Below are 27,936 nucleotides of genomic sequence, written 5' to 3'. Positions count from 1 at the left end.
GAGTGATGGGGTGCTACGCCAGATGACCTGGCCTCCACAGTCACCAGACCTGAACCCAATCGAGATGGTTTGGGGTGAGCTGGACCGCAGAGTGAAGGCAAAAGGGCCAACAAGTGCTAAGAATCTTTGGGAACTCCTTCAAGATTGTTGGAAGACCATTTCCGGTGACTACTTCTTGAAGCTCATCAAGAGAATGCCAAGAGTGTGCAAAGCTGTCATCAAAGCAAAAGGTGTGAATGTACAATTTTCATAGTAATGAAAATACAGAAAAATCTTTAAATGAGGTGTGTCCAAACTTTTGGTCTGTACTGTACATGCATACATCACATTCAGACTATAAGACGCACCCCCCCACTTTCCTTCAAAATGTTGTCTTTTTTTTTAAACAACCTGATTTTAAACAAGTAAGTCTGATTTTTACATTCCCTTTTTAAGATTTTTTTTTTCCTATGTTCCCAATAGAAAACAAATGTGAGAAATTTGTCAAAAATCTCTGCTTATATCAGCAGAAGGTGATGGATGTGATTAATAGACTGGTATTTCTAATAAGTAAGGGCTGGATATTTCTCTAGGTGGGGGTTTATACATTGCTATTGTTCAGAGCGGCTTCAATTCCAAACAAGTGTGTTCCTTTAGTGATCCCATGGAAACGAGACATAGGCTATGAAATCCCGCTGCCTTTTCACTTGCATAGGTAGCCCCGGTCACAGCTTTACCAGTGCTCAGCAATGTGCTTCGTCATTATGGGGTGCAAATAGATGAAAATAAGAAAAAGTCTCTCAACATGTTGGATGACTTAAAAAAAGAAAACACAAACACCTCTGTTTAATTTATTGACAAATGTAACTATTTTAGGAAAGGATAGGACTTTAATTTAGATGATTGTTATGGATGTGAGGGTGGTTGATGCAGTTTTTTTTTATTTATATCATTAAAGCCCCCCTATATGCATCAGACTAACGTCAGCCCACCCCGCCTTTTAGGGGACTGGGACCGGACTTTGTTTTCCCTTGTTTATCTGCGTCAGAAAATTTCTGTAAATATATTGATTAATCGGCACCACTATATACTAAAGAGGTCCCTTCCTAATGACTAAAGGCCCCTGTACATAATTGTATTGCAACCATCTAATGCATGGGTCCTCAACCTATGGCTTGGGAGCCACATGTGGCTCTCAGACCCATGATGTGTGGCTCATGGCTGTCTACCGGCTTGGTGCATTAGCACAAGGTCTAGAAAACTCCGATGAAGATCAGGCCCCCAGATTGTGATTTTTGTGAGTAGCCCTGCACAGAAGAGCAGATCTGGATGCACATATACTGGCCCGGGGTGGGGGTGTGCAGGTACTATGATACTGACTGTTAGGGCTCATACCCATATGTGTAGAAAAAAAAAAATTCCGCTATCTGGACTGAAAAATCGGCCTAGTCCCATTTGGTTTTTGTTTTTTTTTCTCCACACCTAGGCTCTGTAGGACATCCATATGTAGTGCGTTTTTTTTTTTTTTTTCTGCAATTACTTACAGTGTTCTATGCTACAAAATGGTAATGTATCTGTAAAAAATCGGATGGCATACAGATGGTCTGTATGCCGTCCTTTATTTTTTCTCGCACCGATTGACTTGCATTGGTGAGGCTCGTCCAATATATGCAGCAAATCGCAGCATGCTGTTTTTTTTTGTTTGTTTTTTTCTCAGTCCGATTTCAGCTGAGAAAAAAAAGCAGATGAGCTGTAACTCATAGATTTAACATTGGTCAGAGTGCAATCTGAATAACTTTTTTATTTTTTTTTTGCAAATGAGTATGAGCCCTTAGGCTACGGTCACACTATCAGTATTTGTAAGCCAAAACCAGGAGTGGATGAAAAATACAGAAGTGATGACGTGTTTCTATTATACACTGCTCAAAAAAATAAAGGGAACACTCAAATAACACATCCTAGATCTGAATGAATGGAATATTCTCATTGAATACTTTGTTCTGTACAAAGTTGAATGTGCTGACAACAAAATCGCACAAAAATCATCAATGGAAATCAAATTTATTAACCAATGGAGGCCTGGATTTGGAGTCACCCCCAAAATTAAAGTGGAAAAACACACTACAGGTTGATCCAACTTTGCTGTAATGTCCTTTAAAACAAGTCAAAATGAGGCTCAGTATTGTGTGTGGCCTCCACGTGCCTGTATGACCTCCCTAAAATGCCTGGGCATGCTCCTGATGAGGTTCCGGATGGTCTCCTGTGGGATCTCCTCCCAGACCTGGACTAAAGCATCCGCCAACTCCTGGACAGTCTGTGGTGCAACGTGACTTTGAGCACATCTGGGACATCATGTCTCGCTCCATCCACCAATCGGATTCAGGTCTGGGGAACGAGCGGGCCAGTCCATAGCTTCAATGCCTTCATCTTGCAGGAACTGCTGACACACTCCAGCCACATGAGGTCTGGCATTGTCCTGCATTAGGAGGAACCCAGGGCCAACCGCACCACGCATATGGTCTCACAAGGGGTGTGAGGATCTCATCTCTGTACCTAATGGCAGTCAGGCTACCTCTGGCGATCACATGGAGGGCTTTGCGGCCCTCCAAAGAAATGCCACCCCACACCATTACTGACCCACTGCCAAACCGGTCATGCTGAAGGATGTTGCAGGCAGCAGATGGCTCTCCACGGCGTCTCCAGACTGTCACGTCTGTCACATGTGCTCAGTGTGAACCTGCTTTCATCTGTGAAGATCACAGGGCGCCAGTGGCGACTTTGCCAATCCTGGTGTTCTGTGGCAAACGCCAAGCGTCCTGCACGGTGTTGGGCTGCGAGCACAACCCCCATCTGTGGACGTCGGGCCCTCATACCACCCTCATGGAGTCGGTTTATAACCGTTTGTGCAGACTCATGCACATTTTTGGCCTGCTGGAGGTAATTTTGCAGGGCTCTGGCAGTGCTCCTCCTGTTCCTCCTTGCACAAAGGCGGAGGTAGCAGTCCTGCTGCTGGGTTGTTGCCCTCCTACGGCCCCCTCCATGTTTTCTGGTGTACTGGCCTGTCTCCTGGCAGCGCCTCCAGCCTCTGGACACTACGCTGACAGACATAGCGAACCTTCTTGCCACAGCTCGCATTGTTGTGCCATCCTGGATGAGCTGTACTACCTGAGCAACTTCTGTGGGTTGTAGAGTCCGTCTCATGCTACCACGAGTGTGAAAGCACAACCAACATTCAAAAGTGACCAAAACATCAGCCAGAAAGCATTGGTACGGAGATGTGGTCCCCACCTGCAGAACCACTCCTTTATTGAGGGTGTCTTGATAATTGCCAATAATTTCCATCTATTGTCTATTCCATTTGCACAACAGCATGTGAAATTGATTGTCAATCAGTGTTGCTTCCTAAGTGGACAGTTTGATTTCACAGAGGTTTGATTTACTTGGAGTTATATTCTGTTGTTTAAGTGTTCCCTTTATTTTTTTGAGCAATGTACTTTTTCTCTGATGATCCACTCCTGTTTTTGGCTTACTAATATTCAGGGCTGTGGAGTCGGCAAGCCAAACCTCCGACTCCCTCATACATGGCTCATGTTTAAGTGATAAATTTACTGTATCACAGATTCATCTCAGCTACAAGTCTAGACCCTTAGATCAGGAATAGGACATTTCATAACTTTCCCAAATTCTTAGGAAAAAATATTCCCCACAAATTGCATTGAACTACTGTACCCAATTTATCATATATTTTTAGGAGTCTGAGTTAGTCCATTTTATACCGGCTCCGACTCCACAGCCTTGGTAATATTAATATAAAATACTGACCAACTACTGAACGTGTGACTGTACAGAGAGCAGGCGAGGGCAGCATAGAGCAGCCACAGGAAGGAGCAGGGGTATGAGACTTCAGAAATAAAGAATGTGCTCACCCCCATCTTGGTATATGCTGCGTTCCACCCCCCAATCCATGTGTATATATGCTGCCCCCCCCCCATCATGCTGGAGCTGCTGTTCATCGCATACAAAAAAAAACAACATAATAAACACTTCTACTCACCTCCCTTCCTCTCCTGTAGCCGGCAGCTGACTTCAACGTCCTAGCGACGGGGGCCCATGACGTCACTGCCATGCGCCCAGTCGCTTGTACGCCGGCTATTGGCAGCATGTATTCCCGCGCAGGGCTTGGCAAGTTTGTGCGCTGCAATACACTTCAGCTAGATGTGTGTCCGAGAACGCACATCTAGCTGAAGTAGGAGCTGGCGCCTGCACTCGGTGGGCTCACAGTCCTCACCCACCAGGCCCGGTTCTGGAGAGCTAGTGCTGTGGCAATGGCGCGCGTGCCCTTAGGGAGGGCTCTGCGTGCCCCCTCTGGCACGCGTGCCATAGGATCGCCAGCATTGCCTTAGAGACATGCTTGAAACTGGATGCAGTAGTGTGGTGGTAGTGCTTGATGAGAAAATACTGAATTGGGGTAAGGTGGGAACCCCTAGGCGTAAGCATACTGCTCATTGTGATTTCTATGGTGGTGGTGGTGGTGGTGGTGGTGGGGAGCTGTGGCTGGCATACCGGTACAGCTCTAAAGGCAAGTTGTGAACCACTGATCTATATGGGGGACTGCCTATCTCTCTCACCTATCAGATGTTGGAAAAGAGAAGGATCAGGCAGTGTGAATGAAACGCCTGTTTTTTTGTTCTTGGGCATGTGATACTCCACTCACTCCATTGACAATACATGAGTGCTCCACCAAGGTAGGAGCAGAGCTACAGTTTTTGGCAACAGAAGTAGTGGACAAGCCCTTAAAGCTCTGTTAACATCATATTTATGACCTATAAATCCTGTAATCAGTTTATCATCAAAGGATCCTTCTAATGGAAAAGGTGATAGATGTAAGATTGGTATATGCCTGACTGCTGGGTCTTCTACCTGTTACAACCAGTGTCTGTACCCGGCCTATCCAACACTTATCAGCTATCCTGTGGATGGGTGATAAATCCTGTTTAGAAGAAAAGCCCTTTAAACATTAACCACTTCTGTATATCACTCTGTGTGTGGGTTACATACATCATATCCAATAATTTGTTGGTTTTTCCATAAGGTATTGAGGATGCAGAAAAGTCTTAGCAGATGCTGTGTGTCCCAGTATGGCTTCAAGGTAAATGCAGTAAAATATTCTCATGTTGCTCTGGAGGTCTCGGTGCATAAGTCGATCTTTATGAAGTTATTGATATGCAAGCATCTTAGGAATTTAAATGCGTCCTGAGACTCCACAGGTTTTCAAGAACAGTGGCGCTGAATGTTTTCTAATACACATAGATGCACATATTCTAAAAATGTAGGTTTAATCTACTGGTTCTCTAAGCCAACATTACCCTTTCCATCTCATCCTAAACAACAAGAACCAAAGTGGATGAAGAGATCTTCCTTTAGTTGTCTATTGCTTCCGGGCCTTGATTCTCCCATAATCACACTGACTTGTCTCTTTGTTTTAAGAATGTACAACATCATGTTTACCTGCCAGCTCACCAACCTGTTCAATGTTGGGTTTGAGCATCATAGTTATGAAGTCCCTGTGCCCAGATGTGAATAAATGCAAAGACCTACAGGCAGTAAGGGGCGTAAATCCATCTCAATGAGCTCAGTAGTGGTGGACACTCTTAGGGTATGTGCAAACGATGCATTTTTGGTGCAGTAAATCCACACATAATTGGCCCCAAAAAACGCATTGCAAACCTTATCCCAGCGTTTTCTTTGACCATTTGCAAGTTCTGTTCACATGATCATTAATTTTCCTGACCGAATTTCATGTGCGTTTAAATAAGCAGCATGTCCATTCTTTGTGCGGATTTTCCTGCGTTTTTCCTATACAATGCATTGGAAAAAAACGCATGGCAAAAAACTTGGAATTTCCGCAGCATTTTTGATGCCAAGAGGTGCAGACCCTTGCAGAAATTTCTGCAAGCAAATACTGATTGTGCATATTTACCCTTAAGGTCTCCATAAACAGCAGAGTAGTGTCTTCTGAACCTGCTGATTTCAATGGGTTTGGCCTACAGTATATGGAATTAAGAACACAGAGGCCAAAAAAACTAGTATCTAAAACATACATGTCAAACTCTGGCCCATGTGCCAAATCTGGCACACAAGGTGGTTTATTTGGCCCGCAACACCAGAAGCACCACCCACGACTTTGTCCAAGATAGATAGATAATCACGCTTAAATGTCTAAGATCAGACTATCCCTTTCAATGTTTTCTGTGCCATATTTAGCAGCGGAGCAGACACATCAGCACAATGTAATAAAGCAGCTGTTACATTGGTGTTGATGCTTCACAGGCTGCTGCCGGCTCATTGGAAACTTGTGCCTATGAATGCATTGATTGTAAATTATACATTAGCCCTCATTCATACAATCCTTACTAGTAAAATATTTGCACTTCAGCAGTCGACACATTGCCGCTCGAGATCTTTCTTTTATTCACTTCTCTTCAAAGACTTGTTTAAGAGCCTGAATAATTACGGAAACCTTTCAGTATAAACTGGAAACGTGGGAGACAATTAAGATATATATATATATATATATATATATATATATATATATATATATATATATATATATATATATATATATATATATATATATATATATATATATATATATATATATATATAAATATAAATATATATATAAATATAAATATATATATATATATATATATATATATATATATATATATATATATAAATTATTTTTACCTGTAGGTCTTTGTACATTAAATTCTTAATAATAAAGCATCTGTAATCTATTGTGACAGGCAGACAGGAGAATGATCTGGAATTCTGCTCTCTGAAATGTATGTTGTATCCTGTCCAGTCTCTCATACACTTTTCATCACTTACTCTCTCATGTCACCTACATATCAAAAATCTCTCTAGATTTCGACCTTTTCTTACTGTTGCTCAGTGTCACCGATGCCTCTACCCTGTGCCAGACATTGCACTGGTTGCCCATCCGCTACAGAGACCAATATAAACTCATCACCTTCACCCACAAAGCGCTCCACAGTTCTGCACAACCCTACATTTCCTCCCTCATCTCAATCTACCACCCTACCTGTGCCCTCCATTCCTCTAATGATCTAAGACGAACATCCTCAATAATCTGAACTTCCCACTCCCGTCTCCAAGACTTATCGCGAGCTGCGCCACTTCTCTGGAACGCACTAACCAGGACAAATCGATTAATTCCCAATACCCACAGCTTTAAGCGTGGCCTAAACGCATTTCCTTAGACTGGCCTCTCTCCTCACCTCACCTCACCTCACCTCATTTATGTAGCAATTCCAGTTTTGCCCGTCAAAAATTTTCTTACAAATCTGACCCCTCATAGCATCTGTTTATTATACCCTCAATGCACTTAATAGCACTTTGTACTTTATTCAGATACGGTTCCTAGAATACCCTATCTATTATATTGATGGCTGGACCATAAAATACAAGCACTTTTACCATTACCTTTGGTGTCTCCCCTATTTCCTCATGGATTGTAAGCTTGCGAGCAGTGTCCTCACTCCTCATGTTATTCTGTGATGTCTTTATTGTCTGTACAAGTCCCCTCTGTAATGTAAAGTGCTGCGGAATATGTTGGCGCTATAGAAGTAAAAACTATTTGTTTTTATAATATTATGTTAGATTATCGTTGCCTTTTTAGAATGGTCTGGCTTTAAAGGACTTCTAGATTGATTCATCTTTTGACTTTGTTGTTAAGAGGATAACTTGCTGATAATTTGGAGTCTGATATCTATGGATTTTGGAACCCCAAGAACATGGCTTTGTAGCATCCTGTCTTGATTGGAGTGCAGGTGCGTGTGCTTGCCCCTTGCTCCTTTCATTATTTATGGAAATACGGGAGAAGGCAAAGTTCACACCTCTGCTTTCCCCCACAGTCTCATAGACACTATGGAGTAGAAGCCGAGCAAGTGCACCTCCGCTCCATTCATGATGTAGACCTGCAGAGCCCCCGTTCTGCAAGTGGTGAGGGGTCTCATTATCAGACCTCCAGCAATCAGCACGTTCTTAACCTCTATCAATAGGATAGCTAACTTAAGACTTTGAGAACTACTTTTAAATAAGGCTTAGATTTAGATCTGTGCTGTGTTCTTATAAATGTATAAAAATGGGATGTAATCTTTTCCACCTCTAATGTAGCAAATGCTGGAGCTTGGTGTACACTTTTTTTCTGTACAGTGGGCATCATGCCATCCGTATGTATAGATATTTATATCTGGGGGGTAGAAGAAAGCCCAAACCTCCGCCACAAATGAGAATGTAATGATGAGCTGATGCTTCCACTTTTAACCCTTCGAGGATCTGATGCGCTTAATGTGTGGTGTTGCTGATTCACCAGCAGACAGCTTTTGCCAGGCTTCTGTTCCCACATCAGGGAATTGCTAGCACTGTGGAAATGGATTCTGTATTATCTAGTAATTGGAGGCTGAGTAATGGATTCCCAGTCTACCTGAGGAGGCGCTGCTTTGAGTCCTTATCAGTGCGCTTCATCGGGGATATACAGGGATTAAACGAAAATGTAACCATGCTAACCTTGTTAAAGGCCAATCTGGGTTCCTGTTCTTGCACATTTTTTCTATTTAATGAAGGTGTTCCCACGGGCTGGCATGGAGGCTTCAGTAGAATAGGGTGCCCTATTGTGTTTTTACAGTGTTGAAGTGCTGCAAGATTGGGAGTATTGGGGGACATGTAGCTAAAGCCTTTTCTATAATATGCACTGTGTGATTTGTACAATGAGGATATATGTGACTGTGTGCGGAGGCTACATGGTGCTGGTGGCCTCTGCCGTCTCCGCACGCTCTATTATTAGCATTCTGCTAATGACCCAGGAGATATAGCATAAATGGTAGTCTGTCTCCTTAATTGGCAGGCAGTACAGGAACACTGATAGTTTGGTGTGCCGAGCAGCCTGATAAAAGTATATAAGAAGTGGAGAGTACAGTGAACCCTCATACTTTTTATTTTTTTAAATATGTATATCTTTATCTATAATTAGTGATGAGTGAGCACTAAAATGCACGGGTCGAGCACATTGGAGTGCTCGACCCGAGCAACGAGCCCAATGTAAGTCTATGGGAAACTCAAGCATTTTTCTGTCGGTCTCCCCCAACCCCCCCCCCCCCCCCCACGGCGGTCTGCAGAAGGTCAAAAATTGCCCAAATCGATGGGAACCGTGTTCAATTAAACGTCAGGCAGGCAGAATATATAGGCAGGCAGGGTATATAGGAGGGTGCATGAAAAACCTAGCAGGGCACTTGGAACACACTATTCCCTCCGATTTTCATGCACCCGTCTCTTTAAAAAAGCCGGCCGGAAATTCATCAGCGGCATACACCGGTACCCGACAATTTAGAACAGAAACAATAGAGCATCACACACAGATTATATAGATAGAAACATGTCAGTCATATATATAGAGAGAGAGATATAGATGTGCCATTTCTTGGGCGGCTGACGGCTGGTGTTTCTAGCCAGGGAGGGGGCCAATATTCATGGCACCCTTCCTGGGCTATTAATGTCAGCCCCCAGCTGTCTGCCTAGCCTTTGCTAGCTATTAAAATAGGGGAGACCCCACGTCATCTTTTTGGGGGTCCCCCATTTTAATAGCTGGTAAAGGCTAGGTATTCAGCTGGGGGCTGATATTAGTAGCCTGGGAAGCTTCGTGGGTATTACCCCCTTCCCAGGCTTCAAACATCTACCCCAGCCGTCGGCTTAACCTCCGCTAGAGACTAAAATTACGGGGAACCCCACGCCAATTTTTTTTTTTTTTTTTTTTTTTAAATAAATCCTTTATTTTAACACTAAATGACAAGTACAGTAACCAACACTGTCACTGTACTTCTTATATATGTGACTGACATGTTTCTATCTATGTGTGAGGCTCTATTCCTTCTTGTCTAAATTGTCGGGTACCGGTGTATGCCGCTGCTGAATTGCCGGCTTTTCATGTTGCACTGTTCCCATCGATTTGGGCAATCACTGTAATGCTACAACCACCATGGCTGTGATATTACAGTGAGTGGCAGACAATCCCTGCATGATTGGTGCTCTAAATAGCGCCAGACATGCAGGACGGGGACGGGCATCTGGAAAGTACTCGGCGAGCTCACAGCATCTCGCGTACTGAGATGCTCGGGCGAGTACCGAGCAGTGGTGAGCATGCTCGCTCATCACTATATATTATATCATATATATATATTTTTTTTTTATTTAAAGCTGGTGTGCGCAAACTTTTCTGTCTTAGAGTAGTGCTATTACATTGTATTACCTCCAAGAGTCAATACAAATCTGAGTTTATTTTTTTCCCATTTATGGCATAGTGGCACTATTTTCAGTCTCCTGGTAGTATAAACTGCACCATATCCATTTTTGGATTCTTGACGGCCATGTCTGCACATTAGAGACACGTGTGTTCAGATTTCTTGTGTATTGCAAAGAGACTCTCATGCTGCAGGTTGTGCACCCCTGCTTTAACAGGGTTTTATCGCATCCTGCTTTCATGGCGTATCTGACTGCTCAAAAGGCTCATCCATGAATGACCGACCACTGGGATTCTAATGTAAGAAGTAAATTATTCTTACTGCGACCCATTCTAAGGTTACGCTAAATTCCCTGGGGACCCAATTGCGACTCCCACTGATCCTGAGAACCAGGTCTCTGAGTTGCTCCATGTGGTCCATTATGTGCACCACGGCTCCATTCATTCTTAATGGGAATGCGAAGATGATGCTCTTGGCCATCTCCTGCAGTACCATTGAGTGAAGTGGGGGTCCACATTTGTCCAGCGGTCGGACCACCAGTGATTGGAAACTTCCAAACTTATAACTAACCCCTTTTTAATTCACATTGGTTTATAAGCTGTTATATGGTCCACGTGTCTTAGGCTCGCACTCACTAGCGTATAACACGGCCAAGTTCTATCTGATGTTTTATTGGATAGCCCTCTGACTGATGTTACACTATGGGGCAGTGCCGTTCAGCGCTTTTTGGCCCCCATTAGCATAATCTGCCCCATTCTTTAGCGTAAGAGAATCGACAGCTGTGTAACGCCCCCAAACCTATAGTAGGCAAATTAGAAAGACAGTTTCTCCTAATACCCAAACACTTCATCTCCATTTTGAGTCTGCAGCACCAGCGGGAGCCAAGGAGTTTAGTAATGATGTTTATTTACTTCTTTAATTGTTCTAATTTTTGGTAACTTTTAAAAAAGGGGGATGTTTTTTTTAAGGGCTGTCTATCTATAAAAAGGATATCTTAAGATGTGTTGGAACTATAAACCTAAAACGTCCTCATGTACTCTAATTACCAAAGGTCTCCCAATCCTCAGTTATCAGTGTCCGCCCTATGATGGTCCGGGCAGCTCCACTTCCAGCTCTTTATTCAAATAGGAGAGCGTTTTCTGTATTGGCACGTCATCAGTGTTTGCGGAGGAGGCTGGCTAACTTATTTTACTATCTACGTCAGCCCCCTACTGTTACTACTGATGCATTGAAAGAGGCGTGAACAGAATTTACAATTCTTGGGAGCGATATTGGCTTTTTTTTTTTTTTTTTCCACATGGCATTGATGAAGTGGAGCATCTGTCAGAAATTTAGGGTCCCATGAATTATGCTGATACCTGGAGATTGGGAGACCATTGTAAAGATTTCATTGGCCCGCTGTTACTGCTTGGCTTTCATATCTGTTTAGTATAGAGGATGGGTATTACTATGGCCATTGGGTAGGTCCTGCATGTTCCATCCATCTGTTACTAATATAGATAATGTCTTTATAGCTCTTCAGGCTCACTTTCAGTTATGTATAATTTTCCTAAGAAACACTGGAACTTGTGTATGAAACGTATTATAAAATACCGATGTGTGAATGCGGCCTTACATTAGTATTTGCAAACCAAAACCTGGTGTGGAACAACCAGAAAATGTATAAGGCCCCTTTCACACTGCGTTCTTCTCCACGTTCTGTGGTCTGAACCCACCTGCAAAACAGGATTCGGGCGTATGTGTCGTCGGGGCTATTAACTGGAATGACCCCGTCGGAGTCCACTTGTGGTCTGTTGTGCTTCATTTTCGGGCATATATGCCTACCGGGGCAGACACCCACATGACGTCTACTATGTTTGGGTGTCTGCCTCCAGTAGGCATATATGCCCGAAAGTGATGCAGGACCGAGCACACATTGACTCCAACTGCACCATTATAGTCAATAATTGTCCTGGCGGCGTATACGCCTGGATCCCATTTTGCAGGAGGTAAGCCCAGAAAAATACGGATGTGAAATACTGACCAAGATCATGCAGTGTGAATAAGGCATAGGAGTTTCTGAAGGACTGCACAGGTACTGTCCATTCTACGTTTCAGGATTATGAACCTTTTTGTTTTTGTTGTGGAGTACATCCTTCTCCTTCTTTTTTCTTGCATTTCAGATTTGATCCAAGCTACCAATGAGACTAATGTGAATATCCCTCAGATGGCAGACACCTTGTTTGAGCGAGCCACAAATAGCAGCTGGGTGGTTGTGTTCAAAGCCTTAGTCACAACTCATCATCTGATGGTCCATGGTAATGAGGTAGGAATATATAGATTATTCAGGCGTTTATAAATACTCTACTACTTGTACTTCAGTGTGGCAGCTGTTTAGGTCATGACAAATCAAGAGTTTCTTTTAAAAAAAGATGTTGATTGTATAGTACAATGCCATCCATGCTGTAAAGGTACATCCACAAGGCATGGAAAAGCTGAGGGTTGTACCTGCAGATTTGTGCAGACCGTATTCTGGACAGACTAGCTGGCATTGGGACGCTTATACCACACTGCAGCATGTCACTTTCTGTTGCATGGAAAAATGTATTTTGGATTTACGGCATAAATCCAGTGGGTGGACTTGCCCTAAGTACCATGTACTAATACTACATTAATTGTCCTACTATTTTTGTGAATAGATAACGTGACCTATTACAATAAATGTGCCTTCTCATAAAAAAGCATGCTACTTTTGATCTGTGTTGCGGATCAAACTTGTCAATGGTCCTATGATAATAAAAGCCAAAACACACGCCTGTATTTTACTGTTTAAATGGAATCTGTTAGCTGATTTTTGCTATGTAATCTGAAAGCAGCATGATGTAGAGGCTGAGGCCCTGATTTCAGTGATGTCACTTGCTGGTCTGCAAGCCATTGTTTTGATAGCTTTCTCTGCTGCAGATATAGCAGAGCTGAAATGCTGAGCTGTGTATAACCCCGCACACATGACTGGCTGCTTTCTGTGTACACTGTACATTGATAGAAAGGTGCTGATCAATGATGGGGGCTGAGTTACACAGAGCAGAAGGACTACATGGCAGAGACACCTAGTCTGTAGAGGTAATCTCCTGCTGATAAAACAATGATTGTATTGAAACTGCACCTCACCATCAGATATGCGCATTAGCCCTCATGGCAGGCAGCTCTGCTTCTAGCTTATGTTCAGCACAAGAGAGCAGCTTCTATGTGAGCAGGACATCAGTGCTAGAAGAGAATGGGGTTGGCTTAGTTGCTCATTTTGATAGCAAGCCAGCTTCCTTTCTCTGTTATGGCCGATGCATTCACACACAGCCCTGGTCATGTGCCATCGCAGAAGACCCTCTACTGTGTTGAATACAAGTCAGCAGTGGAGCTCTGAGAACTTGAGATTAACATTAATGTCTGAAGATCGAGGCATTCTTGGCAATTATAGAGTTTGTCCAAGACTTAAAGAACGAATGGAAGCAAGCTCTCCTTCCATCATCCTAGTGGACCCAACTGAGGCTACCCCAGAAATGATGTGCGTGTGCCTACCATCCAGGTACAAACATGCATTTCCAGGCCCCAGCTTCTAGCAGTGTTCTTAAAGGGAATCTGTCAGTAGGTATTTGCTATTTAATTTGAAGACAGCATAAGGTAAGGGTTAAAACACAGAGTTCAGCGATGCCTCTTATCGAGCGCTGATCTTTTGTTTGTTACAATTATTATTTTATTACCAGGAGTTTATTATTGCTGTGTCTAGCTGGTTGGGTGAGCCTTGGTGGAACACCCCTCTCCCCCCCCCCCCTCCTGTGATAGGCAGCTCACTGTCTATGGACATTGTACATACAGAGCCTGTTGTGGGCGGGGTTAGCTTTCTCAGCTCTGCTGCATTGCTAAATCTGAAAACGGTGTGAGAACGGCTGCACCTAGTAATCAGTGATACATCGTTTGATTCAGGCTGCTTTCAGATGAGGTATCAAAAACTGCTCCCATTCCTCCTGGGCAATGGTCTTTAGTTCACGAATATTCCTTATGTGTCAAGAGTAGTCCAAGAAGTTGAGAAGAGTGATGCCGTACACAGACGAGGAAGAAGATACAAAAAGATAGCAAAGGCATTGAATGTTCCTCGAGATACAATATGAAGCATACTTCACAAGATTAAAGCTGAAGGAACGCTGTAATCAACGATGAGAGGACACCATGCTACAATTGTTTGAGGAATTGAAAGAAAAAGACCTAGAGGGCAGTATGGAGGCACACACATACATTAAAGATTATCTCAATTTAATATAATAGTTGAAAACCTACAGAAGTGTCCAAAGCCACCAAAGGTTAAATAATATATATACTGGTTGTAATCAACAATACAGTTCTTAAACCTATAGAGAGAGACTACACATGCAATAAATGGTTTAGAAGCATAGATTTATTATTGACATATAAAAAACATTTAAAATGTATGTGCTTAGACCCAATCTTACAAATATCTAATAAGTAATGAGTAGATGTTTCCAGAAATCCTCTGAGTCAAAGTGGATCTGAAAAATGGCTCTAAAATACGGCAATCCGTCTAGTGTTGCAGGGAGCAAAAAAAGTTGTATAATTATAGAAAGGGCAAATCCGCTAAAAATGGTGGACGTTTCCAATACATAGATTCTATTCTACAACAATACAGTGTCCCCAGAGGTAGATATGTGGGGAAAAGTGCATAGCGCATAAATTGAAAAACAAACAAAAAAACATTTGGTATCACTGCATTTGTGAAATTCCGATCGGTAAATGGTGTAACGAGACCGAAGATCGAAATGCCAGAATACGTTTGTTTTTCTTTTATTTTTTTTGGCTACCGCTACATTGCAATAAAATACAAAAAAAGCTATCAAAACATTGTATCTACCCCAAAATGGTATCCATAAAAACGTCAGCTGGGTGCACAAAAAATAAGCCCTTTTACAGCCCCATGTCCCCATATGCAAATTATTATTTTTTTTTTCATCACTTAAATAGCAAATATGCATAGTTTTTTTATTTATTTATTTTTTTTAACCTGTGTAATTGTACTGACCTGGAGAATCATATTACCGGGTCAGTTTTACCGTATAGTGAACATGGTAGGTAAAAAAAAAAAAAAAAAAAAAACCCCTCAAAATAATTGTGGAATTGCACTTATTATTATTTATTATTATTATTATTATTATTATTATTATATATTTTTTTGCAATTTCAACACGCTTGGATTTTTTTCCCCTCTTTCCGCTGCATAACATGATCATGATTAAATGATTGGTGTTATTAAAAAGTACAACTTGCTCCGCAAAAAAGCAAGCCTTTACACGGCTAAGTATTTGAAAAAGTAAAAATAAAAGTTGTGGCTCTTGGAAGAAGAGAGAGGAAAAAACTGAAAATATCTCGGTCATGAAGGGGTTAAACAAAGTAGGTGCAGCACACAAGCCTAAGGAATGTTGGGTTTTTCAGCGTTTTTTGCTGCAGATTTTTATGCAAATTTTCCGCTGTGTTTTGCAGTACCAGCAAAGTCTTTGAGAAACCAGAATTCTCTGTTCACACTTCTTGTTTTTTTTGTTGCGTAGTTTGTGCCTTTGTTGGGTTTTTGGAAAATAGAGCATGTCACTTCTTTCAGCGTTTTTTCTGCGTTTTTCACCCATTGGAAGTAATGGGTAGTGGGAAAAAAAAAAAAAAAAAAACGCTGAAAAAAACATGATGTGTGAACATAGCTATCAGGTTTTTCTGCGTTTTTAGTAACAATAAGAAAGTACAGAAGTATGTAAAACTCATTTATTTGTGATTTTTACCATCTTGTCTTGGTCACTGAGATGGTTGTTTGTATTAGAGTTTAATTAAATTAGTGATGTGTACATTGTAAACACTGGCTGAGCTAGGTGTGAGATTGAACAATACATGTGGCCCAGGGAGGTGTGAAATTGAACAATGCCTGTGCAACTGAATGGCAGAACCCATAGTGTAAAATTAAATAGTGTCACACAAACTCAATGCATTTGTCTAAACTATTCCTGAAAAATCCCCCCCCCCCCTTCCTCACCCCACTATGCCAAAACCAGAATAAGATTTTTTTTTTTTTCCTCTGAACTTTTTGTACATTCATAAATAGAGACAGAAGGACAGTGAAGAAAAACGCACAAAAAAGGCAGCAAAACCTAAGTTTTTGACGCAGCTGAGTTGCTGCTGGCTCTACTAAGTGTTAGGGTTGTATTATACTTGTTAAATTAGTTGTGTTGAGACATTTAAATTATTCTTCTTTCGGTTTATTGCACACACCAGAAAGTTTGTCAATTTTACTAATAAATCTAATTTGCATTTGGGGTTGAATAATTTTGACTGCAACAGTACTTAAGATAAAACGTATTAAAAATGCAGCACACTGTCTTGTATAACTTTTTTTTGTTCTTTAATTTATTGCAGAGATTCATCCAGTATTTGGCATCGCGAAACACACTATTTAATCTTAGCAACTTTTTGGACAAAAGCGGATCACATGGTAAGGGCGTGGTGCGTGTGGTGTTGGTTGTGTGTGTGTTTGTTTGTTTTTTCATGGTATTTGGGCACTTCCAAACTGCAGAAATTTCTGCAATGGACCTTGCTGCATACATGCATCATTTCTGCAGCCAAATCTGTAAGTAATCCGAGGTGTATTTTCTCATGGGTTGGTGGAATCCAGATTCGCCACCTTTTTTCCACTTCATGCATTGAAAGCCATGTTTTTCTTAGCGGTTTCTTCGGCTCCATGTGCTTGTGGTACTCAAACCCCATGTACAATGTGTTGTACTACATGCTATACTATATTGTTCATTCATACAGTGTTACAGGAAATCTAAACATTTTTGCTTTGTGACTTGTTAGGATTTTTTCACAGCGGGTTGTTCCTAGGGAAAATGTGAGCTGGACAATGTTTGAGGTCGGCTGTAGACAAATAGGATTTCTAACAATGACCTGCTGAGACTACTTTTAGCTACTACATAATGACTGTTTTTGCGCGGTGTTTCCATGTTAATAGCCCTGACCTCTTGGCAGAGTAATAAGTGCCATCTATTCTTCTAAGGATGCCATTCCTTTACAGTATCTGCTGTGAGGAATCCACAACTGCAGATTTCATGGATAGGGATGCTCTTCTTTGTATGTAGTAGACATTTCCTTTTCCACTGGAAAATCTTATAGGAAAATTGGATCTAATTACGGTTACTTTATTTGAAAACTCTTCATTGTAAAACTCCAGAAAATAATATCAGAAATGTAGACTTAGAGGTAGATTGTCTCATTTTCATTTTTTACTTTTTTGGAATAGAGCGACTACTGATGATGATGAATATTTGCTGGCTAAGGCTATATTCACATGTGGCAGATATGTTGCAGTAGTTGCCGCGACTGACTGTTCAAACATCTGAAAAAAAAGTGACATTGCTGTGCACTTGTTCAGTCTTTGGTTACTTCTAAGGAACTTGTTCATTCTTTGGGCGGCTTCCTCTAGTTTTAAATTATAGAAAGGAAAAAAAAAAGCCAGCTAAGGAAAATGACTGACTGACTGCCTTATTGCTGGGCTGCAAGTACGCAGGCCATTGACAGAGAAATGTAAAGATTTGTGAATGAAGTGGGGGAGACCAGCCACCTCCCCAGAGATCAGGAGAGCGGCATCTACAGCCTTATCTGTGTATACAGATGTGTCCTTCCTTGGCTTGTTTCTAAACCTGAGATGTGGAACAAAAACATTGGTTGTTTCATGTAAAAATAAAATAAGTGCTGTATCATTAACATGTTAATTTGTCTCCTTCCCTCTTTGCCTTTCCCAGCTTGTAGAAGATTAGATAGGGGTATAGGGGTGGAACATCTGTAGTGTCTACGCAATTCCTTCATGTTAACACAAATGCACACCACAGATGGCCTGGGTACAGGTGCTGGTGGCAACTATATCCTCAAGTAGTCACCCTGCTCTGACAACTGGGATTGGAGAGAACTCCTATCCTGGCTGTTTAAAGGGAACCTGACACCAGAAGTGTCGTCTATACACTATTTACTTGGCTGCATTTGTCTTTTTAATAGTGATTACAGGTTACCCTCATTGTGTGGGGCAAGTTTACAGTGTATTGCATATTCTCATCTTTTTTAAAGACTGTACTCTGCCTTTTCTTGTGAATAGGACTAGCCCAAGAGACCTCTATGTGCGAAACAGTCCTGCCCCATCTACCCATAGCATGCCTACTGAGATGTGACCAAGATCCCTGAGCTTCCCTTATGTCATCCTGGAACTTAGACTCTCACAGCTGGATTCAAAGTCCTGGGAGGACTGTATAAGGGCAGTTCATGGAGCTCAGTGGGCATGCTATGGTAGGATAGGGCAGGAATGGTCCACACGTAGCAGATGCCTCTTGGACTAGTCCTTTTCACAAGAATATGCAATATATTGTAAACTTTCCCCACACAATGGAGTTGCCTATACTTGCCATTAAAAGACAAATGTAGCCATGTAATTAGTTAATGGGTGTCGATCCTGCTCTCAGGTTCCCTTTAACTTTCATACTACGGTCAATAACGACTAAAGAATTTATATAGTTGAGATAGGAGGAGACTGCTATATTAAAAAAAAAAAATAAAATACATGTAATTGGGTTGTGGATAAAATGGAAAGCCCTCAGACCAAATTGTTCAATGGATCAGTGCAGATAAGCGATTTAGTTTTTTTTTTTTTTTCTTTTTCCTCTACCCCCCCCCCTTCCCACTGACGGAATCTGCATAATAATAATAATAATTAATTGTGGCATGCGCAAGTTTCTTCTGTAAGTCGGACGATGCTCATCTATTCAGGTCTATAGCTTCGTAAAAAAACAGTTCCCATACGGATCCACAGTATACCATCCTATTTTTACAGATGCATTGCAATTCTGTAGCTCTGGAAACTGTAAATGGTCCTGTAATATTAATGGCTGCTGGGAAAAAAAACGATTGCGTATGGATAAGTGAGGGGGAAAAAAAAGTAGTCCCAATTTTCTGGATGAAGTGCTGAACTATTATTATTATTATTATTGTTATTGTTATTGTTATTGTTATTGTTATAATAATATAATTTTTATTTGTTTTTGTATGCTCATGTGACCTTACTGTAATGGCAATATCATACAGTAGTTAACTGCAAAGTGACTGCCACAAAAAGTGCTGGAGGTACTGTTTGTGTTTTTTTTTGTTCATTCGCCTTCTAAAAATTGAAAATAAAAACAAAATAAATGGGGTATTGCTGTAGCCACACTGATTTGAATGAGATCATAGATAATTGGCGAGCTCACTCACTCTTCTCGTTGAATAGCGGCCATGTGGCGCGTATCTGTGGCTGCTGATTGCCTTGATGACCATAAAATTGACTTGAATATGTAAAAGATTTTCACGACTCTTCCAAGTCTACAATGAAATCCAGTATTTTAATGTGATTCTACTAAGAACCGTATCTCCAACAACCTCCCTTCACCGGGTTCAGGACCTGTTTTGTATGTCGCAGAATGGAGGATTCTATCAGTAGTGACACGCACCTTGTCCTCTCAGTATGTGAAGCCTGTTACATTCAATGTATTGAATCAGAGAATTTAAATAAATGTAGCAGAATATCATCACTTTGTCTAAGTGCACTTTTTTTTTTTGTGGGGGGGTGGAATGAGGGCGAGAAAGGCTTGACTGGGGGAGGAAGTTGTTACTCAAGAAAAAGCAATGGATACAAAAATACCAAAAGGATTTAACGTTAAAAATAAGTGATTAAATCATATACTTTATCGATTTTACTGTTGATACTGGTGGTATGGCTGTATAGGTCAAAGTATAACAATAAGGCTGGGGTTATACGTGGCTAAAGTTTGCTGTATGCCACTTATAAATCGCAGCATAATGCAACTGAATGGGGTTACATAGTGCTCCACAAGGTGCGCTGTCAAGCCTAGTTACATTTTTTATTATTTTTTAGCTTGTAGTGGGACCTTTTGGGTTCCATTCAAAAATAGTTGTGTAGTCCCAGCCTAAAAATTATACCTGTTTTTTATAGAAATGTGGCAATGCTGACAATCAAGGACTCCAAGTACATGAACACTCCCTCAGTGCACTTTCAGGCTAATTTGCATGTGGCTTCAAATCCTGATTCCTCAGCACTAACACATCAAATTACTATAAAACAAGTATATTTGTTTTATTGTACTAGAACCTGTACATCCATATCACTTGTAAAATTGTCCTTTAGGTTCCCTTTAACATGCATCCCATCCTATAGATGTAAATCCTGCACAGCTCACAATGGATCTACAGACCACAGGTGATATCAGAGCTTCTTATATCTGTGTGATAAAACCAGGAAACTGGAACACACTCCATACAGAGGTCACCCCTTTCATTCCAGGACCCCTGAGCGACCATACTGCCCGTAAGAAATATTAAAGACCCTACAAATGGGCGCCACTGTATCCTTTAGTATAGTCGTGGCCTACACTGGAGAACTAGCTCGTACAATGGCCCTCCTGATCTCCTATGCTTACTGCCGTATCCTCTATCTGGTATCCATCAACCATCTATAGTATACAATTCTAGGAAGTCTGGCACCAGATATCTATTGTATCCATATAACTGTACATCGGGATGAGCATTTTCTAGTTTCCAGCTGTGAACTGCTCTGTATACAGCCTGGTTTTGTGTTCATTGAAGGTGTAGGTAACAGATGCAGCACTAAGTTGGTTGTCAGGCATGATTTATTCATGGTCCGGCTTTTACTTCTATCATGATGCCATGCTAGATCTAGAAAAGCAAAGGAAACTATAAAGAGCCCCCACCGAGGAATTGTGGTTGGGTTCCTAAAAGACCAGCGTAATGACCTGGACCCAGATAAGAGTCCTTTATAAAATTCACCTGTCGTTGCATTGCGAAATATTAAATATGCTTCTATAGTTACTAGCACGACTTTCTATACATCCATATGTACATCATGAAATATAGACCAACTACATATCACTTTACATTGTGCAGATCTACTACATATACACAGAAAATAAGTATGTACAGTACAGACCAAAAGTTTGGACACACCTTCTCATTTAAAGATTTTTCTGTATTTTCTTGACTATGAAAATTGTACATTCACACTGAAGGCATCAAAACTATGAATTAACACATGTGGAATTATATACTTAACCAAAAAGTGTGAAACAACTGAAAATATGTCTTATGTTCTAGGTTCTTCAAAGTAGCCACCTTTTGCTTTGATGACTGCTTTGCACACTCTTGGCATTCTCTTGATCAGCTTCAAGAGGTAGTCACCGGAAATGGTTTTCCAAGAATCTTGAAGGAGTTCCCAGAGATGCTTAGCACTTGTTGGCCCTTTTGCCTTCACTCTGCGGTCCAGCTCACCCCAAACCATCTCGATTGGGTTCAGGTCTGGTGACTGTGGAGGCCAGGTCATCTGGCGTAGCACCCCATCACTCTCCTTCTTGGTCAAATAGCCCTTACACAGCCTGGAGGTGTGATTGGGGTCATTGTCCTGTTGAAAAATAAATGATGGTCCAACTAAACGCAAACCGGATGGAATAGCATGCCGCTGCAAGATGCTGTGGTAGCCATGCTGGTTCAGTATGCCTTCAATTTTGAATAAATCCCCAACAGTGTCACCAGCAAAGCACCCCCCACACCATCACACCTCCTTCTCCATGCTTCATGGGAACCAGGCATGTAGAGTCCATCTGTTCACCTTTTCTGCGTCGCACAAAGACATGGTGGTTGAAACCAAAGATCTCAAATTTGGACTCATCAGACCAAAACACAGATTTCCACTGGTCTAATGTCCATTCCTTGTGTTCTTTAGCCCAAACAAGTCTATTCTGCTTGTTGTCTGTCCTTAGCAGTGGTTTCCTAGCAGGTATTTTACCATGAAGGCCTGCTGCACAAAGTCTCCTCTTAACAGTTGTTGTAGAGATGTGTCTGCTGCTAGAACTCTGTGTGGCATTGACCTGATCTCTAATCTGAGCTGCTGCTAACCTGCGATTTCTGAGGCTGGTGACTCGGATAAACTTATCCTCAGAAGCAGAGGTGACTCTCGGTCTTCCTTTCCTGGGGCGGTCCTCATGTGAGCCAGTTTCTTTGTAGCACTTGATGGTTTTTGTAACTGCACTTGGGGACACTTTCAAAGTTTTCCCAATTTTTCGCACTGACTGACCTTCATTTCTTAAAGTAATGATGGCCACTCGTTTTTCTTTACTTAGAATTTGTATTATGGCAAGAAAAAAAGCAGCTAACAGTCTATTCAGTAGGACTATCAGCTGTGTATCCACCAGAGTTCTGCACAACACAACTGATGGTCCCAACCCCATTTATAAGGCAAGAAATCCCACTTATTAAACCTGACAGGGCACACCTGTGAAGTGAAAACCATTTCCAGTGACTACCTCTTGAAGCTCATCAAGAGAATGCCAAGAGTGTGCAAAGCAGTCATCAAAGCAAAAGGTGTCTACTTTGAAGAACCTAGAATATAAGACATATTTTCAGTCATTTCACACTTTTTTTGTTAAGTATATAATTCCACATGTGCTAATTCATAGTTTTGATGCCTTCAGTGTGAATGTATTTTCATGACTATGAAAATTGTGCAGAAACCTCTTTAAATGAGGTGTGTCCAAACTTTTGGTCTGTACTGTTGTGTGCATATATGCAAATTTAAAGGGCCTGTACCTGTCCTCCTTAAAATGAGATTGGGGCATATTTATCGCTGTTGTCCAATACTTGGACTAGACAGTCTTAAAATGCACCAGATTTATTATGGTGGTTCCTGCTGTTTGATAAATCCTGACGGTTAGTATAAGTTTCCACCACTGTAGAATTGGCTTATTTTGTGCCAGTAATGTTCACCACAATTATGGCACATTATGCCCTTTTTCCAGTAAACTACAGCCATGTTCGAGGACATCCTGCTTTGTAGTACAACACAAAGTGTCTAACATCATAAATATGTTTTAATTTTTTTTTATATTTCTCGCTACAGAAAGCCTCTTAATAGGAGAATTATTTACCACTATGTATATTTATACATGTTTATTATAGGACTATGCTATGAATCATGTAAAGCAATGGTCATGTATTTTTTATTTTTTTTTCCTTCAGGTTATGACATGTCAACATTTATTAGGCGCTACAGTAGATATCTCAATGAAAAAGCATTCTCCTACCGACAAATGGCATTTGACTTCGCCAGAGTGAAGAAAGGGTATGACCATTCATCTGTATCTAATAGTTGTGTGGTGCTGCAAATAGTGCTTTGTCCTAGAAATTCCTGAAATTTATATTTTCTAATGTAAAACAAATTACACAATTTGACTTTCATTTGCAGTAAATTTGTCAGATTTTCCAAGTAACTTTTTCCCTTTAACTTTCTTACATTTACTTTGTCTTGTTTACACTTTTTTTTTTTTTTTTTGTCACAAAAGATTTTATTCTAAACGGTTATGCAGGCCTTTTTTTTTGTGTCTAAGAGCAGCTCCTTCTCTCCCAGACCGTTCCTGCTGTAAATTTCTAACGCTTCCTGTGACATCACGTTGATGGAGCAGATCTTTCTCTTCCACTCAGTACAGTTGGGGCCCAATCAGTATAATATTAGCAGAGACACCACGTCGACAGAGCAGAACGGAAGAGAAGGAGGAATGCTTGTTTCTTTCACATTCCTCACCTGTATTAAAGCTGTCAAACAGTCGCAAATTATGCACAAGGGAGTGATTCAAACATATCACAGAGTACGCTGAAGATACTCGGTACTCGCCTGAGCATACTCGCCGAAAGGGTTAACCAAACCTACTCGCTCATCACTAGTTGTAAGCTTTCTTGAAGAGATGGGTTTTCAGGTTCCGTCTGAAGGATCCACATGTGGCAGATAATCGGACGTGTTGAGGCACAGAATTCCAGAGGATGGGGGATATTCGGGAGAAGTCTTGGAGGCAATTGGGTGAGGAATGAATAAGTGTGGAGGAGAGGAGGTGATCTTGGGAGGACCGGAGATTACGTGAAGGAATATATCGGGAGATTAGTTCAGAGATGTACGGAGGAGAAAGGTTAAGGATGGCTTTGTAGGTCCGTGTTGGTAGTTTGAACTGGATACGCTGGGCAAATGGGAGCCAGTGAGAGATTTGCAAAGGGGGTAGCAGAGGAGTAGTGAGGCGAGAAATGAACCAGTCGCGCAGCAGGGCTAAGGATGGACTGGAGGGGTGCGAGAGTTTTACCAGATAGGCCACATAGGAAGATGTTGCAGTAGTCGAGGCGGGAGATGATGAGGGCATGCACAAGTAGATTGAGGGTTGAGGAAAGATGAATTCTGGAAACATTTTTGAGCTGGAGACGACAGGAGGTGGCTAGAGCTTGGATGTGTGGTTTGAAGGACAGAGCAGAGTCGAGGGTTACACCGAGGCAGCGGATTTCTGGTACATGGGAAAGAGTGATGTCATTTATTGTGATTGATAGATCAGATGGGAAAGATGGAGGAAAGAGTAGGAGTTCAGATTTGTCCACATTGAGTTTGCGGAAGCGAGAGGAGAAGGAGGATATGGCTGATAGACATGCTGGGATTCTGGACAGCAGAGAGGTGACGTCTGGGCCAGAGAGGTAGATCTGGGTGTCATTAGCGTACAGGTGTTACTGGAAACCGTGGGACTTTGAGCTGTCCCCAGGCCAAGAATAGATGGAGAAGAGTACGAGTCCTGGGACAGATCCTTGAGGGACTCCAACAGAGAGAGGGCAGGATGAGGAAGTAGTGTGGGAGTGGGAAACGCTAAAAGTGCGGTTGGAAAGGTATGAGGAGATCCAGGATAGGGCAAGGTCTTTGACACCAAAGGAAGAGAGAATCTGTAGTATGAGTCAGTGGTCAACTGTGTCGAAGGCAGAGGACAGGTCTAGAAGGAGGAATATGAAGAATTGTCTGTTAGCTTTGACTGTAAGAAAACCATTAGTAACTTTGGTAAGGGCAGTTTTGGTGGAATGGTAAGGACGGAAGGCAGATTGTTGGTTGTCGAAGAGAGAGTTAGATTAGAAATGGGAGGAAAGTTCAGCGTGGACATGTAGCTCAAGGAGATTCGAGGCAAATGGGAGCAGCGCTATGGGGCGATAGCTGGACAAAGCGGTTGGGTCGAGGGATTGTGGCATTGAAAGCAGAGGGGAAGGTACCAGAAGTTAGTGATAGGTTGAAGAGATGAGTTAGGGATGGGATGTGTGTGTGGTGGAGAGGATGGGGTCAAGTGCACAAGTGGTGAGGTGTAATTTGGAGAGGAGGCCTGTAAGCTCTCCTTCAGTGATGTTGGAGAGAGGTTGTGGGGGAAGGGCAATGGTTTGGAAAACAAAGTGGTTGTGGTGGTCGGACAATGAAGGCTTGCCTTGTTTGGTCAATCTTGTATTTGAAGTGTGTGGCAAAGTCCTCAGCAGTGATGAGGGAGTTGAAAGTGTTGAATAGTTGTTTGGGGTTGTAGGATAAGAAGGATATCAGGGTTGTGAAGTATGCATGTTTAATGGAGGCGAGGGCTCATTTGAATGTGAGTGTTGCTTTTTTGAATGCAGTGAAGTCATCTTGCGAATGTGTTTTCTTCCAACGCCGCTCTGCAACCCTGGACGCTTGCAGAAGCTTTTTAGTGAGGTTATTGTGCCAGGGTTGTCTATTGATTCGTCGCACTCTGCTATGCACAAGAGGCGCGACTGAGTAAATAGCTGATGTGAGAGTGGCATTGTAGAAAGCAGTGGCACTGTCTGTGTCGTGGAGTGAAGATATGGATGTCCATGGTAGGGTAGAGTCAGAGTGTGTGTTTTCTAGATGTGCAAGGTTTCTGCGGGGGTGTGCTAGCTGCTGAATATGGGTGACAGGTGAGGAGAACAGGGTGCACCCCATATGACCATCTACTCACTTTCTCATCCCTATCTCCCCCCTCCCCCTATGTCCATCTGTGTGGGTGGCTGAGGAGGACCACTGAGTAAGTCCAAAAGATGAAGTGAGTGACAGAAGTTTGGATACTGTTGACTGATGTGTGTCAGTGGGGATGTTGAAATTGCCCATGATGATGGTGGGAATGACAGCCGACAAAGTGGAGAAGCCAGGTGGAGAATTTGTCAATAAAGGGAGTGACCGGGCCCGGAGGTCTGTATATGACAGCTGCTTGGAGGTTGGAGGAAGAGTAGATGCGGACAGAGTGGACTTCAAAAGAAGGGAGAATAAGGGAGGGTAGAGTTGGGATTGGGTTAAAGGTGCAGTTGGCAGAAAGGAGAAGACCCACTCCTCCTCCACCATGTCTGTTACCAGGGCGAGGAGTGTGGGTAAAGTGCAAGCCACCGTAACACAGCGTAACAGGGGAGGCCGTGTCGGAGGGTGTCAGCCATGTTTCAGTGATGCCCTGGAAGGAGAGATTACTAGAGGTAAAGAGGTCGTGTATAACATGTAGCTTATTGCAGACAGAACGGGTGTTCCAGAGTGCCCTAGAGGGGGAGCAGGAGGGTGGGCATCAAGGGCACAGGTTTAACGTAGGAGAGATTGCTGTAGTTTTTATTTGGTTGGGAGCGATAGGAGGGGGCGCAATTGGAGGGTGTAAGCTGTGGGGGGCCAGATTGGGAGATATATCGCCAGCAGAGAGAGGGAGAGCATGTGGGAAAAAGGAGAGTGGCCGGCTTGTTTTATGTTATGAGTAGGATAGATTTGAGGTTGAAGAGCAGGTCAGCAGATGAGGTCAGGTGAGGAGGTAAGATGGAAGGAGAGATGCTTATTTGGTTTGGGGATAGCGGAGAAGAGTGAGGATTAGTGAAGCAAAAACTGTTAAGGCGTAAATGAGTTTCTTTGTACATTTCATGACTTGCCTTGTACTGATACAGAGTTAGACTATAGAACGCTTCAGAGCTGCATTTTCAATTTTCCTGGTTCCAACAGAAGCCTGGCGGATTCTATAATTGTATAATGCAATGCTCTTCTCTGCTGCATTCTGATGAGCTAGTTATTTCTAAGGAAAGAAAGATGCAGCTAAATTGGTGCTGCTGAAAAAACAGCAAAAAAGTCTAGCACTGTGATCTGTAAACCATGTTTGCTCATTGAGCTTCTATTCTAATGTTCAAACATTACCTAGTCTGTGAATGGGTGCTAAATGTCCATTGTAGGAATACTCTTTTAACCATGCCAATCACTAGAGCAAATTCTGTACAGAGAGTAAACAAGCATTGCTCTGGAATGACAAGGGCTGTATAATGCTTTTTATATAGTAATGTATTTGATCCGATTCATCATCTTTGTAACCTTGTTTTTAGTGCTGAAGGAGTGATGCGAACAATGGTACCAGAAAAGTTACTCAAGGGTATGCCAATACTACAGGGACAAATTGATGCTCTTCTCGAGTTTGATGTAAGTTGCAATATTGCTGACTATCTACTTACATTTACTGCTAGGTGAATTATTTATTTATTATGCTCTGCTTATATACAGTGGCATGTAAAAGTTTGGGCAAAAGTCTGGTCAAAACTACTGTTGTGAATAGTTCAGCAAGGTGAAGATGAAATGATCTCCTAAGGCCTAAAGTTAAAGATTGACACATTTTCCTTTTGTATTTTGGGCAAAAAAAATATATTGTTTTTTTTGTAATTTTTA

General features: G+C 41.9%; 1 protein-coding gene across 3 annotated transcripts in view; it reads left to right on the top strand.

The window, feature by feature from the left end:
* The window catches only part of SNAP91 (synaptosome associated protein 91), a 211,750-nt gene that overhangs the window by 71,550 nt on the left and 112,264 nt on the right, over positions 1-27,936 (top strand). For all 3 annotated transcript variants that reach the window (XM_073675642.1, XM_073675641.1, XM_073675639.1), the window contains exons 3-6: positions 12,464-12,606; positions 16,740-16,815; positions 23,445-23,547; positions 27,600-27,693. In XM_073675642.1, the coding sequence (XP_073531743.1) occupies positions 12,464-12,606; positions 16,740-16,815; positions 23,445-23,547; positions 27,600-27,693 (416 nt within the window). The remainder of the gene's footprint in view (positions 1-12,463; positions 12,607-16,739; positions 16,816-23,444; positions 23,548-27,599; positions 27,694-27,936) is intronic.

Source organism: Phyllobates terribilis, unplaced genomic scaffold (assembly GCF_046119375.1).
Source record: "Phyllobates terribilis strain yellow unplaced genomic scaffold, ASM4611937v1 Scaffold_3__8_contigs__length_932513732, whole genome shotgun sequence".
In the NCBI taxonomy this organism is placed as follows: domain Eukaryota; kingdom Metazoa; phylum Chordata; class Amphibia; order Anura; family Dendrobatidae; genus Phyllobates; species Phyllobates terribilis.
Note: the sequence above shows the minus strand (reverse complement) of the source record. Positions and strands in the feature narration are given on the sequence as shown.